The following is a 15,734-nucleotide window of genomic DNA, read 5'->3' as shown; positions in this document are numbered from 1 at the left end:
TTACACCAAAGACAGGGCTGAGATAGTCTCTGTTTTCAGCCAGGTCTGTAAATTGTTTCTGTCCTTTGTAGGTTCTAAAGACTACCAGCTGGTTACGTGGTCCCGTGATCAGACTCTGCGCATGTGGCGGATTGACTCTCAGCTGCAGAGGGTATGTAAACACTTCAGCTCTTGGACTGTAGACAGTTTTCTTACAGGCTGGGTTCACTGCCCTTTCCTTATACTCCCAGTAACTCCTCTGGTATCCTAGAGCTGCAGACATGTCAGCCAGCTGCTGCTCCACTTTCCTCTTTAGCTTCAGCTCAGAAACACCCCTAAGAAGGCCTGTGATGCAGCTTCTCTGTGCCTCAAAAGTTTTTGTGGAAGTGCAAAGCCGCTTTGTGGTGTAACAGTAAGTGTAGAAGTCATTTGGGGAAGGTGGAGATAGGTTAATGTCTGCACTGCTTCTGAAGATGCCATCTCCATGGCTGCAGGACTGTATGACTCTTGGCATTTTAAATTGCAGGTAAATGTAGGGATTGTGCTCTCCACTTTCTCCCCTTGTTTCTATTGCTTCTTAGGCTGGTGCAGGCAGTATGAATCCTGTTAACTCTGCTGTCTGGAAGCAGTTACAAGTTGCTGATGCAATTACTGGAACACCCATGCTGGGTCAGACCAGAGGTTCATATGGTCCATATTGCCCTGTTTCATCTTCAGCTGTGGATGCCTTGGAAGGGGATAAGAGCAAAGCAAGTGTGGAGCCCTGCCAGGCCCCTGCAATTTGCAGCTTAGAGGCTCATTGAGTCTGGCATCTTTGTATTCAACAGAGCTTGATGAGTTTCACTTCCATTGACTTGTTCTGTCTTTGCTTGGACCTGTGTAAATTTTTGTCATCTTTAACATCCTATCAGTAAGGAGTTTCATGATTTTTCATGCATGTTGTATGGAAAACCAAGTCCTTTCATGTGTTTATTTTGCAACCTGACAGTTTCATTGCATTGAAGATGAAATAAGCAGCCATCTTGTACATGCTACTAATGATTCCATAGATATCCTTGATATTCCTGCTCAGCTGCCTTCTTTTTCAAGACAGAAGGTCTTGATTTACTTCATCCTTTGTACAAGATGTTTACCCTTCTGCCTTTCATGGCCCTTTTTCAGCTTCAGTATTTGGGCTGGGGATATGATCTTTCTTCTTTCCAAAGAATTCTCAGTACTGTGGTTTTGTAAATTGTCAGGCATTAATTCCATGAAAACATCAGCTTAGTCTGGCCCTCCGCATTTTGTTCCCTCAGTCAGCTTGAACTTGCCATTTTTTAACCCTATATGTGTTTCTTTATCTGAAATTCATATTTTATTTTAATACAGTTACTCCTGTAAGGTCCTTCTGTGATTGTTTGCACTGAGCCACTCTTGTTACTACCCTGAAAAACTTGGTGGCATCAGCAAACCTGGTTATGTTGCTATTCACCTCCTGGTCCAGGTTTTTAATGAATATATTGAGAAGCTTGTGTCCCAGCACAGATCCTGCAGGAGTCCTGCAGGTCTGTAACAAACTTTCTTTGTGAAAAATGACCCTTTACTCCTACCTGATACATTTGTGAACATCTGATTTCTTTCTAGTCTTTAAATCAATTGTTCATCCATGTTAGAGCCTTTACACTTCCTGTGCTGGCTCCCACTCCACGCTTCTGTCCTTGTCTTTGTCTGAATCAAGCAACACACATGATGGCATGTTGCTAGTGACCAGTGCTCTAATTTCCTACATTGCATACTCTTTTTCTTTCTCCTCCCTATGTTTCCTCTCTTCATCTTCCCTGTTTTCCTGTGCTGAACTTAAAGTACAAGTTTTCATGGTCTCTTTTGATACAGGACCTAGAACACTAAGGTCTCTAGCATGTACCTGGGTCTCTGCGTCCTGCTGTAAATATCAGAAGTATAAATATCAAAAGCAGAAAGTGTCATACCAGCTTTTGTTTTGATTGAAGTAAAACCTGTTACTTAGATTGGCTCTGTCAATTAAGAGGCTTTGTAAGTGAGCAGGAGATTTGGCCAGGCTGTCTGAGGTGACAGAGCTGAGGATGCTGGAAAGTGGAAGATCACCCATCTTTGTCATAGAAACGATGAGGTCTAGGTCATGACTGTGGCGTGGATAGATCTACCTTGCAAATCCTGCTCCCTGAAGAAACGAGTTGTGTAGTGGTGGCTCTTCCCACAGTTTGGTTTCTGTTGTGCAGCGTGTGAGTGTGTTTGTTCTTTTCAGCTATGTGCTAATGATATCCTGGATGGAGTCGAGGACCTCATCGATGGGATTTCTCATCTACCAGAGCCAGACAAGACCCTTCACCCACAGGACTCAGAGTCCCAGCATAACTCTGGACATGGGGATGAGGAAGGTGAGACAAGTGATGGGTGACTTCAAACACCACTTGTCTTTGTGTTGGGAAGAAGATGCATCTTGACATAAGAACTTCGTAGAGAAAGCGCAAACTGCTGGTGTTCCAAAGGCTAGTGGATTCGCCGTGTGGGAAGGAGGGAAAACACTAGGAGTGTCTCAGAATGGTCTTCCCAAGTTTTTTCTCCTCTACCACAATGATTCTAGCTCTAAAATGAAGCTCTTCCTTGTTACTAATACCACTGCATTCTCTTTTTGTCATAATTGTGGCTTGCTGCCAAAAATAAGGCAATAGGAAAGTAATCCTACATCTTAAGAAGATAGATTAGTTTAAGCTGAGAGGTGAACCCACAGAAGAAGGGACTGTATGGGTACGGCATTCAGACACAAGCTGCTTACTTCACACCTGGTACCTAAACACTTCTGCTGGGGGCACTGTGTGAACTGATCTAATGTGGAGCTGTTTGCTGGTGTCTTCTCCCATCCCCCAGAATTAGCATGGAGAGAGCTTGTGAAGTTTTTTGTTCGTGTATTGATGAGAGGTGACTGCAGGCTGGCATAGCAGAGGGGGAGCGATACTATCTCTAACTTCTAAGTACCAGATGGCGGATGGGAGTGGGTTAGAGGCTTTAACAGAAAGCATTGATGGAGCATTCTTCATGAACCTCATAGCAGCCTTCCAGTATCTGAAGGGGAGCTATAGGGATGCTGGGGAGGTACTGCTCATTAGGGACTGTAGTGATAGGACAAGGGGTAATGGGTTCGTACTTAAACAGGGCAAGTTTAGATTGGATATAAGGAAGAAGTTCTTTAAGGGTGGTGAGGCACTGGAATGGGTTGCCGAAGGAAGTTGTGAATGCTCCATCCCTGGTAGTGTTCAAGGCCAGGTTGGAGAGAGCCTTGGGTGACATGGTTTAGTGGGAAGTGTCCCTGCCCATGGCAGGGGTGTTGGAACTTGATGATCTTAAGGTCCTTTCCAACCCTAACTATTCTATGATTCTATGAAGAGAAGGCATAAGGAAGGAATGCAAAGGAGGATTTGTGAGGTTAAGGCTCTGGCCAGGTTAAACATTCAGGGTGTTAGTGTTTCAAGAGTGTAGGTGCCAGAATAGGAGAGATTGCAGAAGCTGAGGCCCATGGTGATGATGTGCTTGTGGAAAAGATATCTAAAGAGTGTTCTATATCTAATACTGAGGAAGCAGAATTGGTTGCTTACATGCCTTTGTGTTAGTTTGGGTTTAAATTCAGAGTTCCTTTCTGTATTGGATCAGGGTGCTACAATCAATCCCTATGTGAGTGGCTTACAGAAAACCAATTTGATTCTCCATTTGCCTTGCCAACCAACTGGAGAGAAGGGAAGTGATCTAGTATCTGTCCTTTGAATAAAGGACCCAGCTGTGAGGTCCCTTAGGGAAGGAGTGTCTTACTAACTGGAAGTTTCCTGCCCAGAAAATCCCAGTGAAGTTCCTTTCTGCCAGGCAGCAGAACAAGTTTATAAAAGTCATCAGCACCTCTGCCTACATGAGGGTTTCTAAATCAGCACCTCTGCCTACATTTTATAATACGATAGATAAAGGCCTGGCTACCTGTGTTCTCCATGAGCAACGCTGTGCGGGGAAGCACAGCCACTCTTGCTCCCACTGGGAGCATTATGTGTTCTCAGGGCTGCCTGACCTCTCTTTTTCCACAGGAGAGAGTTAACTCTTTCACTGTCCCTGATTAGGTCATGTTCATCTGTCCGATGTTGTTTCTGTATGGGTCTGGCTTTGGTTCAGACTGGTAGGGTTTCTCTTGAAGCCAAGGGGAATGAAAATGGCTTTTCTTTAGCAGGATAGATTTTGCTGCAAATACCGTGACTGCGGGATTAATGCCCAGGCAAGTCCTTAAGGAGGAATTTCATTTCTTTCTAGCCTAAAAGCTGTTGTGGAGCGTTGATGTTTTACCCTGGAGGTGGCTGCATTTCAGCTGCAGACAGTTTCTCCATGCTGTATTAGTAAAGCACTTTAGGGGATGTTTGAAGAAAGCAGTGCTCTGCAGGTAAATCAGAAAGCCCACCAGCTGTGTCTTCAGTGCACAGCTCTCCTCACTGGCAGCTGCCTGTAAAGGGTCTTTAGGAATCTAGACAAATATTTGGGCTTTGGGGGACTAGAAACTTAATTTGAAGGGAATGGGAGGAGAAGACAAAGGGAGGGTACTGCCCATATCAGGGACCTCAGAGAAAGCTTTTCAGTAAGCTATGTTGTGTCTTGAGCTATAAGTAATTATCTTCCCTGAGAGCCACTGATCTTCCTAATCCCCTTTTCAGCTCTCTTTTGTGAAGTATACCTAGGCACTATAATAAAACTGCAAACAGGAATGGGTAGCTAAGCATCCTACCTATCCAAATTCAGCAACCCACTGGGCAGCAGTAAAACCAGATATATTTATCCCAGCAGTAAACTCAGTAAATTTTAAGCAAAGGCCTGTAAAAGGGCAGCTTTTTGCATTTCTTGTAATTTATTTTTTTTGCTAGGAATAGTCTGCACAATATGATATAGCAAACTTGAGGATGACAGCCAAATAATTGGGACTTCCCTTGTATCCTTGGAACAAAGGAATCAAAAAGTACTTCTTTTGTTGTCTTAGGAAGTGATGCCACAGCAAAACACTCTTCCGAAGGAGCTGCCACTGCCCTAATGGGGATACATAGCAAGATATGAGGCAAAAGCCAGGCACCACCACAAGCAGAGACCAGTTCTTCTGAAACTCAGTCAAGTTTGCCATCTTAATTCCTTGTGTCCTGCAGCGCTTGCCTGGCTGTTTAAATGTATTCTGGCTTTCAGGGTTACTGTCCTCTGAAAACTGTTGGATTTTGACACTAGACCCAGTGTTTAGATGGGCTTTAGAATCTGTTAAAGCACTCAAATGCTTTGCAACATTAAGTGAAAATGGCTGCTGTAAATGAGTTAAGCCTCTACTACTGCCAGAAATACCCTCTTTTTCTCTCCCTAGCCTTATCATGCTTTGGAAGCATTCCCTGAAAGCCAAGAGTGGTGGGGTGTGAGTCCCAAAGACCAGAGCTCCTCCTGGAGATTGCTTTGGCAGCAGTTCTTTCACAGCAACCTGAGAGGCTCCAGTTCAGCTGTTTGTGACTCTGGTAGTACTGTGTAGGGAGGACAAGGGGTCTCAAATGAGTAGAGATAGATCACTTAGATCTCTACAGAATACAGGCAGCTTCTCTAACCATCTTGTGAAACCTGTGTGCAGGTAGGTTTGGTTTTCTTGAAGGGCAAGGCCCAGAAGCTTGCGTCTAAACAGCTGCTCATACTTTCCAGGTCTTTGGCAAGTAAAACTCATGCCTCCATGTGTCAGAAGTGCAGAGAAAAGCCTGCTGTCCTGGCTGCCTCCTAGCATCAAACGCCAAAAGTCTGTCCGTTATAACTTGTCTCAACCATTTCTCTATCATTCCTGACAGCATTAAAAGAAGATTTCCTGAATGACCCACTGGTGGGAAAGAAAACAGAGCAACTGGGGCTGCCCCAAACACTGCAGCAAGAGTTCTCGCTGATCAATGTGCAGATCCGAAATGTCAATGTGGAGGTAGGGTGTTTCCTTTTGATGGCTTCTTTGGAAAGGGATATGGGCAGGCTGGCTTATCGGAACCTTTAGAGGATAACCTTCTTTGCTGCAATGACTGCTGTCTGTAAACAAGGTTTATTTTGAGCTGTAGAGATCCTCTTGGCCAGGGGTAGTAGGAAAGAAGCTAATGCCAGACACTGGGAGTGAGGGAAATGTTTCAGCAGAGTAAATACACTGGCTGCTCCCAAGAAGGCTGGACGGTGCCTTGCTCTCTGTCTAGACTGCAGAGTGGAAAGTGGCTTTTTCTACTACATGTCTGGTCTGCTGAGCTATCTCCATCCTGTGCCTCTCCCTCAGTTTTGGCATCTCCCTTGCCCACCAAACCCTCCTCTCTGTGTGGAAGCTGGCTGAAGGCACAGCACTGGTAGGAGGTTTGAGGCAGCTGCCTGTCTCCTTTTCCCACCCCTCTGGTTTCACAGCTCCTGATAGAATTTTCCAAGACCCTGATATATAATCTTAGATGGTACCAATTACTGCTGCACTGGGACTGGAGCTCCTCATGGCCAAGTGAAGTTTGCTGCAGTGCAATGACTGTTGGGAGCAGAGCCTGATTTCATGGCTGTGGTCTCCAGATGCTGGCACATTGGATTGGCAGTCCGCTCGTGCGAGCTGAGCCTTTGCCCATCTGCCTGGGTTTTTTTTGCTGTCACCATGTTCACTGCCATTGAGAACAGCATGACTTCTCTTATGGGTGTGCAGAGGAATCAACCCCTCAGCATGAATTTAAGCCACTCTAAGTTTAAAGGCCTTGGAGACCTAACTACAGAGCAATTGCTTTTCCTCACAGATGGATGCAGTGAGTCGTAGCTGTACGGTGTCAGTGCATTGTGGCAACCACAGAGTCAGGATGCTGGTGATGTTCCCTGTCCAGTATCCCAATAATGCTGCACCCTCCTTCCAGTTCATCAACCCAACTTCAATCACTGCCTCCATGAAGGCAAAGCTGCTGAAGGTGAGTGAGGAGTATAGTGTCTTTATACCTTTATAAACGGTGGATACTTGATGTCTAGATTACTGACAGAATAAAACATCTCACCTTGCTGAACATATGCAGCTTTGAACTGATACATCGTGGAGCTCTTAGGGGTAGGGTTTTGTTGGCCTTGCAGCCCAGTATTTGCTTTTTGCCACTGGTGCATTTTAAATGTGTGTTCCTCACTGCTGCTCTGTTCTGGTGTGATGTGTATCGCTGTTGCCTGAGAATCCCTACCATCCTTCTCTTCACACAATTAACCCCAACCCCTTAATAAAAAAAATGACCAGCTAAGCATCCAGCTGCAGAAAGATCATATTTTTGAGCTGGGATGTTGCTTCCTTCTGTCTTCCACAAACTGTTTTAAAAATTAAGGGAATTTTTACACAGCGTCAGCTAATTCCAGGCCAGGTGTTTGATCATCTAGTGTAGGAAGTCCTATTGCTATTGCTGGGGAATTCCTTCCCCAGCAGCAAGTTGATGGATCAGTTTGTATTCCTTCCTGAAACAGAAAGCAACCTTCATCCGGTTTTCCACAAACTGGTATGGAACGTGTGAGCTACAACAGTATAGAAGCCCAGATCCTGTCTCAGAGTGTGCTGAATCTAGATGAAGCCTCAGTGCTCTGATCAAAGCTCACAGTGATTTCTCAAATGGACAGCACACCAGTGGTGTTAGGGGATATCTGTAGCCTCTCTGTATCCTGGCATCTTAGCTACTCTGCAGACAAAAAAGGATGTTTGAAAAGTGTTAATACAGCCATGATTCGAGCTGCATCTTGTGTTTATTCCAGATACTGAAAGACACTTCTCTGCAGAAAGTGAAGCGGAACCAGAGCTGCCTGGAGCCCTGCCTGCGTCAGCTGGTCTCCTGGCTGGAGTCTGTTGTGGTATGGAGAGCTGCATGGGCTTTCTGCCCTGGTTTGTTGTCTTCTCCCACATCCCATGCTTCTGACTCTGCAGTGAGAGTCCAGCCTCATTAGACATGTAAATAGACCCCTGTGACCAGCCATTACATTTGAGTAAGCGCTTCTGGTTGTGTTGAGGAAAACTAAGTGGATCATTAGATGTGTTTTGTTTTTTGAAGATCAGGCCCTGAAGATTTCCTGCTTTGGGGAGCTCTGCATGCTCACTGATACTCAGGTTAGCAGCAGTGACTGCGGGTTTTAGCACCTGAGTGGTGCATGGTAGTTTACCAGCTCGCAATATATCAAACTAGTGCCAGAGCATGGTTATCATCCATGAGAGAAGAGGCCTTGGGAAGCTGATGGATCCATTCTTGTCTGGAAGGCAGTGGCAGATGCCTTTACCTCCTCAGTTGTAGTCACATACCCTGCTACTCCTATTCTGGGGTGTTTGTTTAATCCCTTAAAAAAAAAAAAAAATCTGTGAAAATCTTTTCTAAAGCCTTGTGCTGAGGTTTTGTAAGGATGATATTGCAGATAAATCCAAGTCACACCCTGCCCATAGCTGAGAGATCTGTGATACCTACTCAGCATCCCAGTGTCAGGTATTAGGTCTGTGTGTGGGTGAAGTGTACCAGGGTGGGTGTTTTCAGCATTCAGGAAAAAGTTGGAGAGGCTCCTCAGATTTTTTTTCCAAGAGGTTTTGTTTATTCATCACAAATAAAGGGCTTTTTTATTATTATTTTTTTTATTTTTAACAAGAAAAGGCTTAATCTGTTTGATTTCAGCAGTGATGTTGTAAGAGTGGAAACTTTCCTCTGTTGTGTGGAAATCTGATGTCTCAAGCCAGGCGTCACTGCCTTTAGAGAATTCCATTACACCTAAGCTGTAGTACTCTTTATCCATATAAATGCAGATTTCTGCCAAAATTCATAGATAGGCCTGAGGTCCCTAAGTGTTGCACACTACCTGCCTTCCTCACTTTGACTCCCAGCCTGCATTTGAACTTGCCACAGTTGTGTGGTATTCTTATTTAAGGAGACTTTGTCTCTCTTGCATCATTGAGGAGTCAGGTTTAGCTGAGTTCCCTTTAAGTCATACCCAGTCTTGGGAGTCATATCCAGTGAGAGGATCAGATTTTCTATGTAGTTTCCCTCTGTTTCACCCCAAGTTAAGCTCTGCATTTCAACATGGCTATGGTGGGAGAGAAGTCTCTGGACAAGCAGCCAGAGAAGCCCTTTCCTCAAAGGTAAATATGCTTGCAAGTGCCTTTGCAGCAGAGCAATAACTATGCTCTGTCCTTGATCTGCTCTGGCTCAAACAACAAGCACCTTCTGTGAGGCTGCTCCACGCTATGACGTCCAGTGCTCTAGCTGTGTTTCCTTCCTGTGGCAGCAGAAGTGTGACCTTGAGTACTTCTGTTCCAGAACCAAGAGGACAGCACGTCCAGCAATCCCTACGCTTTGTCCAACTCCGTCACACCCCCCTTGCCCACATTCGCCCGGGTCTCCAATGCCTATGGCTCATACCAGGACTCTAACATCCCATTTCCACGGACCTCTGGAGCCAGGTTCTGTGGTGCAGGTTAGCCCCATCACTAGTATGTTACAACATTTACCTGATGAATGGGCCTTTGAATGTTTGGGGAAGGCTTGCCTCTGAATAAAGTAAGGTTTTGGTCACTGCTATCTAATGAGTAAGAAATGGTATTAAAGTGGTGAGGCTGTGATAAATTTGCAGATAATGAGACTAGTTAGCAACTGTTTGCAGTTGGTGTTGCATGTGTGGGATTTTAGGATTTGGAAATCCAGGGCTGGTTGAAGAAACAGCCTTTGGTTTGTGGCATGCCAGAGGCACTGGGAGACCACTCTTTTACAGAAGACTGGGAATAGCTCTTTTCCTTGCCTAGCTCTCTCCTACCAACATCAAATTGCTGTACATATTCTGGTGCTCAGTCTTCACAAATTCTGGTGATTTGGGGTTGAACTTACCCCTTGCTGAAACTATATTCTTGTTACTAACCATTCTTTTCTCACTCTGCACCCTTTCTGTTTTCTGAGGTCCTTGGGAAAATTCTCTTAAGTGGGAGATGGTGTACAATCACGTCCAAGTTTCCAGGAAAGTGTACAATGCAGAGATCATCCTAAAAACAGATTAAGGTCTGAGTAAGAGCTGTTAAGTTTCACTGAACTGTTTCAGATGCAAGCATGCCTCCTCCACATCTGACCACATCCCAGTTTGATCATGTTTTGAAAGCTGCTTTTCACAGAGTCCTTATTGAATTCCCAGAAAAACAGGGTGGTATTGCATTGAATAGGCTCAGTGAAACCTGCTAAGTCCTGAAACTGTTGCAAGAGTGGGTGTATGAAGACGCTTGAGATGCTAACAAATGGGGTAAGGCTTGTGAGAGAGTGCTCTGGAGTGGCTTCAGGTGACTATGGTTATCTGTTGAGAGATGTACAAGCTGCAATGGTTTCTCTGTATAGCCAGATATCACCTCACTTTCCTCTAGAGTATCAATGCGTGATATGTTCTGGTGAAGAGTAAAAACAGGAGTATGTACCTGCTCATTTTCTCTTACTGCCTTTAACATTCTGTAAGCCACTTGAGATGGTGCTTTTAAGACAGTCATCTCAACAGGACATGCATTTTAATGAGTCTGCAGGGAGTGCATTTGGTTTCAGAAAATGTGGTTGTCTACTTGTGATTTAAAAGCACTCGTGGTAATGGGTAGGCACCCAGTCCCTTGATTCGGATACCTTAAATGATCACATTTCCTTGTGTAACCCAGCCCTGGATAATCTTCTCCTTGCTTTGTGATCTTTATGCCGTATCCTGTCTCTTTAGGGTACCTGGTGTACTTCACGAGACCCATGACCATGCACCGTGCAGTGTCCCCGATGGAGCCCACACCCAGGTTAGTACCGGTGTCCCATTTGAGGTGTGCTGCTGTCATGGGTGGGAAAATAGATCAATTCTTGTGCTGGAGCTGCTGACCTCTAGTGTTAGGAGTGTTCTCGACACAGAGAGCCTAGTTCTTTACAGCATGGCCCTCAGCAGAGACTCCTTGTTAGTGACTTGTTAGTGGAGATGTTGGTGTGAGCCTCCAGGACAATTTGGTGTGTAAAAGCTCCTGAAAGTGTATTCTCGTGTTTCCAGGTCTCTGTCAGCTTTATCAGCATACCATAGTGGCCTCATTACTCCAATGAAGATCCGCACAGAGACTCCAGGCAATCTGCGTTTGTACAGCGGGAGTCCGACACGCAGTGAGAAGGAACAAGTCTCCATTAGCTCCTTCTACTACAAAGAGAGGGTAAATACCAGACCAAAAAGCCTTTCCTAACACTTCATCTTTTGTGATCTGTATTCCTTTCATATAGCTGTGAGCATTTCTAGTAACAGAAGCTTCATATTCCTCAAAGAAGGCATCTTTTTACAGGCAGCTCTGTAAAAATGTCAAATGGATTTATCTCCTATTAGTAACTCTCTACTGATCCTCTCTAGTATTTGACCTGCTTATTTTGATATTTCTCTACACTGACCATCACAGCTTTCTTCAGTGCGTTACACTGTCACCTTTGCATTAAGTAGGGTTAAAATCTCACACTCAAGTTGTAGCCTCCAGATAAATACATATAGGCAACTCTGCTGTTCTCTGTACTTCCCGATGTATATAACTGCAAAGGGTTGTGGCTCTCTGCAGCTAACTGACAACTTCTCCTGGATTGTGGGGTATATTTGGTTATTTCTATTACAGGTGTCTCTTTCAGGGATATGTGCCCCTTTGGACTTTTCTAAAATAAAAGCCATTTCTACATGATTCTCCAAAGATCTTCTAGTCCGCATACTTCTGGTTTAGGTGTAGGTCTTGCTGTCGTTGCTGTCATTACAAGCAAGGCTTTGGGGGTGAGTGGGATTGTTTCCTTCAGGGACATAGAGGGTGAGGAAGACATGTTGGTAATTGAAGAGTGGATGTAGTTCTCAAGCAGCTGAAGGCCTGATGTGCCTGAAGCAGATGCTGTGGGAGTAATAGGCTGTGCAGCTTGCTCAGAAACTAGCTCTCTACTTCAGCAGGGGGTGAAGTGGCTTGCAGAAGTACAGTAAGCTTCCACTGAGAGCCTGAGAATTTGGGGCATTCAAGTAGTTTGCCCCTTACTGTCCATGCTGAGGACACTAATCCCCTGCAGCAGTAGAGAGCTTCCAGTTACCCCAGGGAAAGCTGAGAGCTGTCTGCACTCTGCTGCAGTGGAACTTGGGAACTCCTGGGAGCAGAGGGAAAGTCAGAGCCTTGAGCTCTCATCCTTCCTTGGCGCCAAAAGAGGCATTGATTTTCCAGTAGTGCTGGACATGACAGCTGACCTCTCTGGGACTGTGTCCTGCTTTCATGATATAAGATAGTCACTGCACTTTCTAGCCATGGGGAAACCCTCTGTCCCCATGGCAAGCTTTGCATACACGCATACCACAGAAGACTCTTGAGGCCCCATTCTTGTTTTTTTCCCCACACAAAATCCTTTTTGATGGGAAGAGAAAATGGTTCTGCCAGGTATAATTACAGCCTGTTCTGGTCTTTGCAGGAGAGTTTATTTAAAGAGCTACCTCTGTCCTCTGCAGCATGCTTGTCTGTGACACACAGCTCTCTAAGATGACAGACAAGGCTAAAAATAACATGTGGAAGCTGCTTGGTGCAATTTCATGTGACCTGTCTCCCCAGCTCTTGTATTGATGGCGACAAGATTTGTATCATAGGGAGGGAAGAAAATGGAGAGAGCATTGTGTAGCCAAGCTCTCTCCTTGCATACTGGATTGGAAGAAGTGTAAAGACCATAGCAGGAAGCTAGCTCAAATGTTCTTGCAGATGGAAGTTTAAAAAACAAACCAAACCTCAACTTTAACTCCTAAAGAATCAGAAAATCTTTGCTGAAGGGAATTAATGTCATGGCCTCTGTTAGATCAATGCTACATATTTTTATGTCATTTCATTGTGAGGTTTTTAAAAAGCCCAGACTCTAAGTCTAGTTAACTCCTTGCTTTCAAGCTTGGATTTTATATTTGCGTTAAAATAGAAGTTGAAATGTTGATGTTAAACTCTCATGTTGTATAACTTCAGCCCCAAAACTGAGTTTGACAGTAGTAAGCAGGTATTTAAATCACATATAGCAATCCCACTAGCATCACTACCATTAGCAAACAAGTGGAATTTGCCCATTTATAGACAGGTAATATCTCATGTTCCTGTAAAGGGAGGAGAGCTGCTGAACCCAGCAGAGATCTCCTTAAGTAAACCAAATGAAACTAAATCTGGCACTGAGCCTTTCTGTGCTCATCTAAATATGTGTGTATATACATTTCTCCTCTTTTATTCACACATGCACACTCCTCCTTTCTTCCTCCTTTTTACTCATCAAAAAAAAAAAAAAAAATCCCACTAAAGAAAAGTAGTCAGTAGGAAGAAGCAGCTGTATCTGTACTGAGGCAATGCCATCAGTGTTTCCAACCTAGATGTCTCTTAAAGAAAGTGCTGTGGCTGTGGTTCCCCCCCTACTTCAATGAGAGGGTTGTGCCAGTGAGGACCTGGGGACAGCTCAGATTTTCCAGAGAGACAGCTCCACGCGGGTGGTGACAGTGATGTCCTGATGTTTCCCATTGGGGAATTGGGCAGGGCTTGGAAACTGTTGCTTCTCAGGATATCCCTCAGGCTTTGCCTGATGTCTGCCTGGTTGCAAACCTCACAGACGTGGAAGTGGAGGTTGGCAGCAGTGGCTCTCACTGCAGAAGAGCAGGAGGGCTGAGCTTAGTTTTGCTGCTTCTCTACTATACTGTATTTCTTTCAGCTGTCCCATTTCTCCTTCTCTCATTCTCCTGGTGAGGCCTGGTGGAGAAACCTGTAGCACAAGGCTGCAGTCTTCTCCTCTCTCATGGCTCCCTGGCTGCGGGGTTCTCCCAGCAGCAAGATGCAAGGGAAGGTATAGGCCAGGCATAGCTGATGGCCTTGACTGCCCACCATCAGCTGGAAATAAATGTAAAATACACTGCATACAACACAAATAACACTTTTTGTTGTGTTGACTTTTACAGAACTGAAACAGAAGGGTTTTTTTTTTTCCAAATGAGTGTGCAGTAATATGCTTTGAGAGATTCCATTTATCATGCTTTAATACTGAGTTGCATGCTTAATGAAATGTATGCACTTTTGTAGTGAAAGCCTACTTTGGAGCTATTCTGCATAGTCAGTCAGTGAATTTGATCACTTACTAAATCTGAAAGAGCTCCTCAACCCATGACGACAATTTATACGTGGCCCTGCCAAGTAGCAGGGTCTCTACATCCCTTGTGATATCCTGACGTGTAACTTGTATTGTTTAAAATGAAAGTGAACAGTTATAGCAGGTTCCAGTGAATGAAGTTCTGGAGGACACTGGATGTTAGAGATACCTGAGTAAGAAGGAGTGTTTATTTAGCTTCCTAGAGATTTCTGTGCCGTTGTGCTGGACAGCTGTGTTAAAAATAATGCAGTTTGCACTTAGCTATTTTCTTCCTCATCCAAGAGGAGTAAAATTCATTAGAGTAGGAGCCTAGAATTTGAGGCACCAGGGTATTGTCCTCTGCTCAGCTGTCAATTGATGGTATGAACAAGGTCATGAAGCAGTTCTGTGCTTCTTGCATTAATACAGCTCTGTGTGGAAGACTGTTGAGATCTGTGGTTGGCAAAGTCTTCTGCAGAGGCTGGTGTGGGGCACAGACACAGGGCTGTAGGTAACATATAGTACAACTGTGTGGGTGAAAGTGGGGATCATGGTTTGCAACTGTTCGTTGTGTAACAGAACCATTGGGAACAATATCTTTTACTCTGCTGGTTCAAGGCACTTTTCAGTCTATTTACCTTTTGTCTTTATTTTTCTTGGTGTCTTTCTTCCCTTTTCCTGGGTGTAATGTTTTCACATACAGATGTCTCCTCGCTCTGCCTGGCGACGTTGGTCCATACAAGCAATTAACGACTTCCCGGTACTGTGCGCTGTGCTAATACTGTCCTTGATATAACCCTGTCTTCTGCCCAAAGGCCCAAGAATAAAACGCCACCTGTCTGCCTTTGAGTAACCTGCACAAAGGTGGAGGACTTGCACTCCACGCAGGGCCGAGGGCTTCAGTAAGAGCGTGTAAGTGGACAGGAGCAGACAGTAGTTTGCAGGGTACGAACACTGACCTACAACACACCTACTTTACCTGGCCTAGCAGTCAGGAAAGGATGCCAAGGGGTAGTTTGAAATGTTAGAAAAAATCAAACTCTAAGTAACAGAGCTGCAGAGGAGCTTAAAGATTATTAACAACTGGTGAGACTGACATTAGAGCACCTCATTTCTGAAAAAGATGAAGCCTTGCTGGAGAGGGAGGATCACTTAAGAGCTGTGGAAGAAACAACCTGGTTGAGTTGCTGACAATGATCTGCCATAAAATGAGCTACCTGTTCTCAGTGCAGTGCATCATAAAGCCTTATTTCCCACAGCAATAAATAGAATTTCTCCTTAATTTGTGATCTCCCAGACCCAGGAATGGCACCACCCTGCATTCAGTGTGAGAGGTTGCACTTCCAGCGACTTCTTCCTGGCACCTGCCCGTCCGAGGCTGCTTTGGCAGTTGTTTTCCATTAGTCAGGTCCATGTGTCTCTCAAGCTTGAACATCATTCATGTGAACATCTTGATGATATCAGTGTTGCTCAAGCTTTGCTGTAAATTTGGGTAATTACTATCTCATCACTCATCTGCCAAGCATAGGCAAAGCTTAGAAAACTTCATTTCAGATTAAATATTATCTCTTTAGGACCGCTTTTCACAATGTTTGTGTGAAACTCTTTTTTTCACAGCTG

The 15,734-nt window shown here is 44.6% G+C and overlaps 1 protein-coding gene across 4 annotated transcripts in view; it reads left to right on the top strand.

Moving 5' to 3' along the window:
- WDR59 (WD repeat domain 59) overlaps nt 1-15,734 on the top strand; it is a 50,056-nt gene that overhangs the window by 19,493 nt on the left and 14,829 nt on the right. For 2 of the 4 annotated variants that reach the window (XM_061468925.1, XM_061468927.1), the window contains 9 exons: nt 72-151; nt 2,243-2,375; nt 5,829-5,953; nt 6,780-6,944; nt 7,759-7,854; nt 9,297-9,453; nt 10,717-10,786; nt 11,029-11,182; nt 14,818-14,874. In XM_061468925.1, the coding sequence (XP_061324909.1) occupies nt 72-151; nt 2,243-2,375; nt 5,829-5,953; nt 6,780-6,944; nt 7,759-7,854; nt 9,297-9,453; nt 10,717-10,786; nt 11,029-11,182; nt 14,818-14,874 (1,037 nt within the window). The remainder of the gene's footprint in view (nt 1-71; nt 152-2,242; nt 2,376-5,828; nt 5,954-6,779; nt 6,945-7,758; nt 7,855-9,296; nt 9,454-10,716; nt 10,787-11,028; nt 11,183-14,817; nt 14,875-15,734) is intronic. The other 2 variants (XR_009746142.1, XM_061468926.1) reach the window with 1 other exon arrangement.

The sequence above is a fragment of the Pezoporus flaviventris genome, unplaced genomic scaffold, assembly GCF_033815535.1.
Source record: "Pezoporus flaviventris isolate CSIRO_AGI_PZ_B2104156 unplaced genomic scaffold, CSIRO_AGI_Pfla_v1 ptg000054l, whole genome shotgun sequence".
In the NCBI taxonomy this organism is placed as follows: Eukaryota; Metazoa; Chordata; class Aves; order Psittaciformes; family Psittacidae; genus Pezoporus; species Pezoporus flaviventris.
The sequence above is the reverse complement of the archived record's forward strand: the minus strand, read 5'-3'. Positions and strand labels throughout refer to the sequence as shown.